This window comes from Elephantulus edwardii, unplaced genomic scaffold (genome assembly GCF_000299155.1).
Source record: "Elephantulus edwardii isolate Elephantulus edwardi_28Jun2011 unplaced genomic scaffold, EleEdw1.0 scaffold00340, whole genome shotgun sequence".
In the NCBI taxonomy this organism is placed as follows: domain Eukaryota; kingdom Metazoa; phylum Chordata; class Mammalia; order Macroscelidea; family Macroscelididae; genus Elephantulus; species Elephantulus edwardii.
The window spans coordinates 1,862,308-1,872,393 of NW_006400090.1; the positions used below are offsets into that span (position 1 = coordinate 1,862,308).

At 50.5% G+C, this 10,086-nt stretch overlaps 1 protein-coding gene across 2 annotated transcripts; it reads left to right on the forward strand.

Annotated features, from left to right (window-relative positions):
• The first annotated feature begins 1,045 nt into the window (after positions 1–1,045).
• Positions 1,046–6,057, forward strand: AOC3 (amine oxidase, copper containing 3). 2 transcript variants are annotated; one of them, XM_006901688.1, is made up of 4 exons: positions 1,046–2,645; positions 4,136–4,421; positions 5,023–5,152; positions 5,782–6,057. In XM_006901688.1, exons 1-4 carry the CDS (start codon positions 1,046–1,048, stop codon positions 6,055–6,057), a joined length of 2,292 nt encoding a protein of 763 aa, XP_006901750.1. The 2 variants fall into 2 exon arrangements, with proteins under 2 accessions (XP_006901750.1, XP_006901751.1); XM_006901689.1 differs by having other exon boundaries at positions 4,136–4,339; positions 5,022–5,152.
• The last annotated feature ends 4,029 nt before the right edge of the window (positions 6,058–10,086 follow it).

The window sequence follows — 10,086 nt, forward strand, 5'->3', positions numbered from 1 at the left end:
GGATGGGAGGGTTGGACGTAAGTACCTTCCTCTGTTTTCACGCCCTGTTCCCTGCATCTTTATCAATCCCGCTCCTCTGATACCCACTCTCTTACTATTTCTTAGGAAACAGCTTCTTCTCGGATATCCCCATATGTAACTTTGGTTCATTCTTATTTCCTGTTCATTTTTGAAAGTTTATGAACTTATAAAAATGATATTAAATGTTCAAACTAAAAATAGCACACATCCTCCCAGTCTGGAATACTTAATGTTCACTTTTGGGGTGTATTAGGCTAGAGTTAATTGTCATGCATGTATAAATGGAAGAATAGATAAAATTTTGTGAAAAAAGTAATATGCATTGTGAAATTTAAAATAAAATGTATTACAGGATTTTACTTGAATTTATTCAGTTTGACTTCATGAAAAGTTTCTAGCGTTTCTAAGAATGTTCAGGATTCTTGCCAAGGAAACTAGCAGAGGAGAAGAGGGAAAAAAGACAGACCTGGCCAAGGAATGTCATTTGGGAAGCTGAAAGGGTGGGAGTAGGGGTTTCCTTAGAGAAAGAACAATAATTTGCAGTTACAGGAAGGGGAACATCTGGTTTTGGAAAGGTGGGGGCTGGGGAAAGAAGCCAGGCTAAGGGGGGTGGGGGGAGATAGGGGTTGCTCTGTGGAGCATCAGTTCCTTGTTGGGGTTACGTTTCCACACTTGGGCTGCCCAGCCATGTTATCTTGAAAATTTCCTTCCCCAATCTTAGCACTCTCCTTCAACTCCCACTTCCAACCCTGACCCAGAGAACAGAGTCTGATTTGGAGCCTGGACGACAAAGCCATCCATGTAAGGTCTGTGGAAATCGCTGCTGCCCAGCTTCAGACCCGCCCCCTAACCATGGCCCGTCCCACTCCCCTCAGCTTTCCTTGCCATTTCCCAGCCTCCGTGCCTAACTCCCAGAAGCTCCCGCCCGCGTCCAGGAGCCCACTAGCATAGGAGCCAAGAGAGACCCTCTCCTGTGGGCCTGAGAACACGCATCTCTCCCTGGGTTCCATCCTCTGGTTGGACAATGAACCAGAAGGCGACTCTGGTGCTCCTCGCTCTGGCTGTCATCACCATCTTCGCCTTGGTTTGTGTGCTGTTAGCTGGTAGGGGCGGGGATGGGAGTGATAACAGTGGGCCTCTCCACTGCTCCTCTGAGTCCCCCAGTGCCCAGCCCTGGACACATTCTGTCCAGAGCCAGCTGTTTGCAGACCTGAGCCGAGAGGAACTGACTGCCGTGATGAGCTTTCTGACCCAGAAGCTGGGGCCTGGGCTGGTGGATGCAGCTCAAGCTCGACCCTCAGACAACTGTGTCTTCTCAGTGGAACTGCAGCTGCCCCCAAAGGCAACAGCCCTGGCCCACCTGGACAAGGGGAAACACCCACCACCCAGGGAGGCCCTCGCCATCATCTTGTTTGGTGCACAAACCCAGCCTAATGTGAGTGAGCTGGTGGTGGGCCCACTGCCTCACCCATCCTATGTGCGGGATGTGACTGTGCAGCGCTATGGGGGACCCCTGCCCTACCACCGACGGCCAGTACTGATGCAGGAGTACCAAGATATAAACAAGATGATCTACGAGAGAGAACTGCCCCAGGCCACTGGCCTCCTCCACCACTGTTGCTTCTATGAACACCAGGGAAGAAATCTGGTGACATTGACCACAACACCTCGTGGTCTGCAACCAGGAGACCGGGCCACTTGGTTTGGCCTCTACTACAACATCTCAGGGACTGGGATATATCTGCATCCTGTGGGCTTGGAGCTTCTGGTGGACCACAAGGCTCTGAACCCTGCTCACTGGACCATCCTGAAGGTGTTCTACCAAGGCCGCTACTATGATAGTCTGGCCCAGCTAGAAGACCAGTTTGAGATGGGCCTGGTGAATGTCGTGCTGGTCCCAAACAATGGCACAGGTGCCTTCTGGTCCCTCAAGCCCCAGATACGCCCAGGTCCAGCTCCTCCTCTGCAGTTTTACCCACAGGGCCCCCGCTTCAGTGTCCAGGGGAGCCAAGTGGTCTCTTCACTGTGGACTTTCTCCTTTGGCCTTGGAGTTTACAATGGCCCAAGGGTCTTTGACGTTCGCTTCAGGGGAGAACGGCTAGCTTATGAGATCAGCCTCCAAGAGGCCATAGCAATCTATGGTGGAAACACTCCAGCAGCGATGTTGACCCACTATTTGGATGGCACCTTTGGCATGGGCAAGTATGCCACACCCCTGACCCGTGGAGTGGACTGCCCCTACCTGGCCACCTACATGGACTGGCACTACCTTTTGGAATCCCAGACCCCCAAGACACTACGTGATGCCTTCTGTGTGTTTGAACAGAACCAGGGTCTCCCCCTTCGGCGACACCACTCGGAATACTACTCTAACTACTTTGGGGGCCTTGTAGAGACAGTCTTGATTGTCAGGTCTGTGTCTACCTTGCTCAACTACGACTATGTGTGGGATACAATCTTCTATCCGAATGGGGCTATCGAAGTCAAATTTCATGCCACAGGCTACATCAGCTCAGCATTCCTCTTTGGTGCAGGCAAGAGGTACGGGAACCAAGTTGGGGAGCACACCCTGGGCACTGTCCACACCCACACTGCCCACTACAAGGTGGATCTGGACATAGCAGGTAAGACATCCTGCAGACAGGGTGCCAGGAAGGTGAGCGAAGAGTCGCCTCCGCACAGGGAGGCTTGAGCGTGAGAATGTGTATGTATGCTTTTCCCTTTTCTCCGGATGGGAGAAAGTTGACTGCTGAGTTTTGTTTTGATCTTGGGTCACTGCCTGAGTGCAAGGCTGGCTGCCTGCCTCCTTCCACACGACCTCATTAGAAAATCTTGGGAAATAGCAGAGCTCGGGGAGGAGGCAGGATCTGGGCGAGCAGGGTCTCCTTTGCCCTCCTCCCTCCTTTCCACATTTGTGGGCTCCACCTCCAGGGAGTGGTGATTTGTTTTTTCAGTGTTCTGGCCTTTCCTCTGTGTCTGACCTGGGAGGCGGCTGGTCTTTTCATTGTGAGTCCCTGAAGAGGGGGTGCAAGTGATTAACACACTTGGCTGTAAACTGAGAAGGTGGCAGTCCAAGACCATCCTGAGGCCCCTCAGAAGAAAGCCTGGCAGTCTCCACCCAAAAAGCCTTGCAACTGCACAGCATGACTCAGTTAACCACGTCCCTGGCAGGCCAGCCAGTCACGGGACAACCATAGCTACACATTTCTAGAGCATGGACCCTCCTCCTCCTCCTCTTCTTCCTCCTCCCCCCACATACGGCCAGGTCCCCTCCTCCTCCTCCTCCTCTCTGACCATCTGGGCAAAAGACATTTCAGTTTGAGGGACTGAGGGGATAACAGAGAATATTTGGAATAGTTTCTGCAGCTGGTGCTCGTACAGCATTGGGGTTAGGAGCATCTTGGAGCCATCTTTGTCACTTTCCCTGCACTGAGTTCAGCACCGGATTCTTCTTCTATTCTGCCTCTGAAATGCCTCTATAAAGCTCTCCCTGGTTGCATTGCCAGCTCTCTTGCTTTGTGCCCTCCCTCTCTGCTTTGTCACCTCCTCTCCTCACCCTAGGGCTCTCGTCAGGCCACCTCGGTCCTTACGCAGTCCTTACACCTGCCCCATCAGCCCAGGATCCCATCTGCAGAATGACTGACAGAAACCTTCCCTTCACAGCTCAGCTCCGCCTGCCCTTCAGTTTCTTCTCCGCACTCTGCTTTAGCTGTACTCTGGATACCCCACAAGTTCAGTCAAGCTATGCCTCACTCCTTCCTAAAATGAAGATCCCCTTTGCTGCCCAGCCTGTATTCCTGTAATCTTAAAGTCACGGATGCATTGCCCGTGGATGTGGGAGAGGAAGGATAAGGTTTCCTCCCTTCTGTGTTCCCGGAGCTGAGTCTGGTCCTGCATGCTGGAAGGCCGAATGAATAGGATGGAATCCCTAAAGAACTCTTTGAATGTACCTGTCCATAGCTTTGGCTGAAGGGGTGGGGGTACCTTGGAGAGAGGGACAGGAAACAGGGAGCTCACTGTTCTGTGCTTCTCTTTGACCCCCTACTCTGAAGCTGGGCAGCATCCAGAGGGGCCAGGGCAGCTGCATGATCAGCCCTGTCCCCCCTCCCCACAGGACTGGAGAATTCGGTCTGGACTGAGGATATGGCCTATGTTCCTGCGGAGGTACCCTGGAGCCCCGAGTCCCAGGTGCAGAGGATGCAGGTGACCCGGAAAAAGCTGGAGACTGAGGAGCAGGCTGCCTTTCGCCAGGGAAAGCCGGCACCTCGCTACCTGTACCTGGCCAGCAAACACAACAATAAGTGGGGTCACCCGAGAGGCTACCGCATCCAGATAATCAGCTTTTCAGGGGAGCCACTGCCCCAGAACAGCTCCACCGAGGGAGCCTTCAGCTGGGGAAGGTGAGCAGAGCAGATAATCAGAGGGGGCTTGGGGAGGTGAGTGTGGGAAAGGACCTTAGGGAAGGAGACCTGGGAACTTTAACGCTATGCTGGGGTAAGATCCCAGGGAGATCCCCTTTGCTGCCCAGCCTGTTATTAAAAAATACCTCAGGGGGCTCTGGTGGCTTAGTGGTAAGGAATTACTCTGCCAGTGCGAAGGTACATGGTTTGAATCCATCAGCTGCTCTGCACGAGAAAGATGGGCAGTTTCCTCCCATGTGATTTGCTGCCTCTGAAGACTCACTGGTTCGGTTCCGACCTGACAGTACAAAATGACAACAAAAAGTATTCAAAAGGCCACATCTTGCCCTTGGAGGGCTGAGACCCAGGAGTGAGAACTATTATTTGGATGGGAGAGAGGGCCTTTTGTGAAAAAGCTGTTCATGATTAAACAAGCAAACCTTGGAAAGGTGTTGGCTGACCCCCTCAGCAGTTCTGCAGCATCCAGTCGCTGTGTGGATGAGATGGGGAAACTGAGATCTGCTCGCTCAGCCCCCTTCCATCACTACTGGGCAGTGGGCCGGGGTGAGTGAGCGTGGAGGCCTGACCGCTGCCTCTCTAGGTACCAGCTGGCTGTGACCCAGAGGAAGGAGGAGGAGCCCAGTAGCACCAGCGTCTACAATCAGAATGACCCTTGGACTCCAACCGTGGACTTCACAAACTTCATCAACAATGAGACCATTGATGACAAGGTCAGTTAGCGAGCAGGTGGAGGGGGCTGGGGGGATGATGATGAGCCCCACTTTCTCTTGAGAGTTCTTGTCGCTCATCTAAGCTGCTCAGGGATGAATCTGATAATGAGCCTTCCCAAGCTGAGAGCTCACATCCAGACACCAGATGAGGTCCCAGCCTTGTCCTCAGGCCCTGTACCCCAGCTTTGTGAAAGATGCCTGGCCAGGGACTGAACATATTTTCTGATCCAAACATTCATGAGGCTTAGGAATCGTCAGGGAAAATCATCACTTGTATTTGAAGCATCTCCCATTCTGGGCTCAACCATGGCCCTTTCTGCTTGGTGGCCTTTTCCTGCCTCCCAGCCCCTACTCTTCCCATCTGCATCTTCCTACCCTCGGTTAGTCTGAGAATTCCAGGGGAGTTAGGAGGAGAGGAGTTGAAGTGGCCTGTGTGCCATCCTGCCTGGGGGGTATCAGAGAGGGAGGGCAGGGAGGTAAGTATTGAGGCCACTATGAAATCAAGTAGTTGGGCTTCCACTTGTCAGCAAGTAGGAAACCATGCTTACAGACACAGGGTACTTTCCAGGGAGTGGACTAGTAAATGGAATGCTTGGGGGCATGCACCTGACCTTCTCTCTTCTCCCTAGGACTTGGTGGCCTGGGTGACAGCTGGCTTCTTGCATGTCCCACATGCTGAGGACATTCCCAACACAGTGACTGTGGGCAACGGTGTAGGCTTCTTCCTCCGACCTTACAACTTCTTTGATGAGGACCCCTCCTTCTACTCTGCAGACTCTATCTACTTCCAGGAAAACCAGGATGCAGAGGCCTGTGAGGTCAATCCGCTGGCTTGCCTCTCGCAGACGGCTGCCTGTGCCCCAGACCTCCCTGCCTTCTCTCATGCAGGCTTCTCACACAACTAGTGCTACTCTGGAATGGGACAGCTTCCTAGGAGCCCCTGGGCCAGGGTTTGAGGAGAAGGAGTGGCTGGGCATCTCAACTCCTCAGCTCTTTCCTCACCCCTCTAACATCCCCTCCTCAATATCCTCTCCCGTCCATCACCCTTTCCTGATGGAAGTGAACCAAGCCTGTGGTGAAGTCAGCTTTGTTGATCTCAGACATCAAGGGTTCCCATCGAGAGAGGAAAGGCTTGTCCATCTGGAGCCTGGAGGGATGACCAAATTTTTTTTCCCCACAAGACTTTTTTTTTCCCTTTTGCATTTTGGTTTTCCCACATCTTTTAAAGCCATCTTTGAGTTTCTCCTGGGTCTCCAATATCCTTCCCTTGGGAGATTAAGATGGAGACTCTGAAATGGGGCCGGCCCAGGAAACTGCGGGGCAGGATTCCTGCATCTCCACAGATGGGCCAAGAGGGCCTCTCTGCAAACGCCACATTCTCTTCCTCCTGTCCCTTCCCCTCTATCATGTCTCACTTCCTCCCCTTCCTCGTTCCACCTGCTCTCATGTCTTTGGATATCCCTCAAGTTCCTATGGTTCTTCTATCCTGACCTGCTGTACTCCACAGCCCTCACTTCTCAACTTCCATTTCTCCTCCAGCCCCTGGGCCTGGAAACCCCAGAGATGCTAGAGGATGTCTAGTTTGAAGGGATAATCCCTGTCTGTCCCCTGTGCCTGTCACTTAGTCCAGTAAGGGCTCATGTCCATCCATATCCTGGGCAAGACCTTGTACTCATTTGTATCTGTCTGGCTTGCCCTGGTGGTGGTTCAAATCCACCATCTGCTCTGGGGGAGAAAGATGTGGCAGTCAGCTTCTATAAAGAAACTCAGTTGGCAGTTGTAGGGAGCTCTGGTGGCCTAGTCCATAGGGAGATGTGCTGCTAACCCAGAGGCAGCACTTTCCTGGTGGTTCAAATCCACCACCAACTCCACAGGGGAAAGACGGCAATCTCCTTGCAATTTACAGTTTCTTTTTCTTTTTTAAAATTTATCTTTTGTTTTCTTTTAATATTTTTTTTTTTATTTTAAGTGAACAATTTACAGTTTCTTGAAAATCTGCTAGAGGGTCAGTTATGAGTTGATTTCAACTTAAGGCACTGATCTAGGCTGTTCTGCTCTGGCCTGTTAGGGTTGCTATGAGTACGAATGCACTCCAGGATAGCAAGTTTGGATTATGTGTGTGTGTGTCTTGTACTCTTTGAGGGGTCTCTGGTGGCATAGTCTGTAGGGAGTTGCACTGGTAACCCAAAGGCAGTGTCTCTCTGGCAGTTCAAAGCCACCGGCCTCTCTACAGGGGAAGATGGGAAGCCTCCTCCTGTGCTATTTACGGCTTCTGAAAACCCAGTGGAGGACCAGCTAAGAGCTGCTTCCACCTTAACTGCAGTGAGTTTTTTGAGTGAGTTGTACTCTTTGAAGAGGATGTTCATAGTGACAACAGTTAGCGTTTTAGATGGCTTTGTGGGCTGTCTGTGTCTAGTGGCCACTACCCTGCAGCAGCTTCTGTGGAAGAAGGAGGTGGACATTAGGTAGGAAGCAGAAAGCTCCTGGACCATGTAAGCACATATAGGCAGATGAGCCCTCGGCTCTGGTGGGGGTGGGACTGTTCTTTTGCGTGACCCAGCCTCCAGGGCTTCTATGGCTCCCAGGATGTGGACTTGGGAATGGCTACAAACAAACAACAAAAGATTGGGAACAACAGAATCCATCATCTTTCCATGGGGGATTGGTGGATAATTCTGAGACAGCCTTTAATGCAATGCTGTGCCACTATTAAAGAATGGTACCTATTTATATAGTGAAAATAAGAGGAAAGGAAAAAGGCAAGTTCAGTAATGGTTAGAGCACTTTCCATTTATATTTTGGACAGGAAGGGGATATAAATACATGTTTGCTTACATCTGCATATTCACAGGAAATGACTGCCTGGTTGCCTCTGGGGAGGGGAACATGTAGGCGAGGCGGGGCTTGCACTTTTGTACATTTTTAAATTTTTAATCATTTGACCATATTATATATTCAAAAATAAATAATAAATGGTTTCAAACAGGTGCTGACTTGTTCTTTAGGAGGGGATAGCGATGGGGCGAGGGATTCAGATATGGATTCAGAGACTGAATTTTCTCAAGATCTTGAGACTCAGAAAAGCAAGTGTGTCTGCCAAGAACTCCTTTGCCTCTTGTCGCTTGTCTTTCTGTCAGGGAAATACTGAACCTCTGTCTGTCCCTCTCATCGAGGAGGGAGCATGGAGGAGCAATAGGGAAGGAGCAGCTCATGGCTGCTGGAAGCCAGAGCAAGAGATGAAGCGCCGTAAACAGAGGATGCAGCTTGTCTTCTGATGAGAGAGAGATCATATTGCAGGAGCTTAGACACCTCTGATACTTCTGTTACCTGCAATTCTGCCCCAGCCTGTGTTCCATCCAAGGCCAATCGAACAGCAAGCAGATGGGGCAAGTGTGTGAATTGGAAAGAAACTAGATTCTAAAAAGCCAAGACCAAAGACTTCAGCAAAGAACATAGACTAGCCTGCGGTGGAAGCAAAAAGTTTACTTTTGGCTGCTAACCTAAAGACTGAGCGTTCAAATCCACCCTGTGGCACCATGGAAGAAAGGCCTAGGGATTTGCTTCTGTAAAGATAAGGGCCAAGAAAAGCCCATGGAACAGTTCTAGTTTGTAACACCTAGGGTTTGTCTTGAGTAGAAATTTACTCGATGACAATGGGTTTCAATTGTTTGTTGTGGTTGTTGTTGGTTTTTTTTTAAATTAAAAAAAAATCCTCCTAAGCTTTCAAGAAGAACACTGGTTGCATTTCCACATCAAAACACAGCTGGTTGCACAACACTTTTCTCACTAATCTGACCCTTTTAGGTATTGATTTACCTGGACTAACTCTCCCAGCTTTTCAAGTATCTCCCTGTCCTTCTGCACATAGCACCCTGCCTCAGACATATACCATACAAGGCTTCAAGCTCTTACCTCTGCTGCTCGCCCCCGCTGGGTCCCCACTTTGCTCCAAATATGCTTGGCTTTTGGCTGTGCCTGCCCAGGCCAGGCTGTCTCAAGTTTCCATACCTTTTTTATTTTTTTCAGTTCCTTTATTCAACAGTTATAAAATTTTAGTTTCATTTTTAAAATTGGTTCATAGACAGTCATTGACATACATTGTTTCATTCACATAGACTATTTTGTGCAATCGTTCCTATACACTGGAGGTTTTAAAAACATTATTAATTACTATCGATGGATGAAGCTCCAACACCTTTGCACCTCCGTCCCCTTTGACTGCAGTGTCCTTTCTCTTTTCTGCTAGCCTTATGCATTCTGTCTCCAAGGAAGACTCAAAGCTCTCTTGCTGGGCAAGGAAGTCTTCCCACACACATCTGGACTCATGAGAGAGGCATGTCCCCTCCCTGGAACCTCACTATCTCCAAGTACCCCATGACACCTGGCTCACCAGGTCACAGTGGCTTCCCACCACTGTCACAGGAGTTGCTGAGTCATGACTGTGAGAAATGGAGGTAGCTTTGCTCTCTGCCTCAGCAACAACCTGGATGAGGGTCTTCCAGAGGTGAGACTTGTGGGGTTGGTTGTTTACTCCTATAGTCAGTCTCCTAGCCCACCTGACCGACCCCTGGCCTGGCCCATGGTTCATGCTTACGAGAGGGCTGTGAGAGTCTCAGTTACACCTGGCCCCACTGTGGCTGAAATGAAATGGTTTCTGATTGGCTCGATGACCTGCATCCCCCTTCCACATGATGCAGGGGCCCTGGGACCGCCCCAGTCTGATCTGACTCAGCCCTCCAATCCCCTAGCCCTCCAAAGGTGATTTTTATTCTCTTACTTCTCAAGCTTTCCTTAGCGTTTCTGGTAGGATTCTGGTTGCTGGAGGCAGTGGTGGGGAACAGCACCTGGAGGGGTGTCAAGACAGAAGAAGGAGAGAGGATGGCTTAGGTATGTGAGCAACTGGGTTTCAGCTTGCAGACTTGCATCCAGGAAAA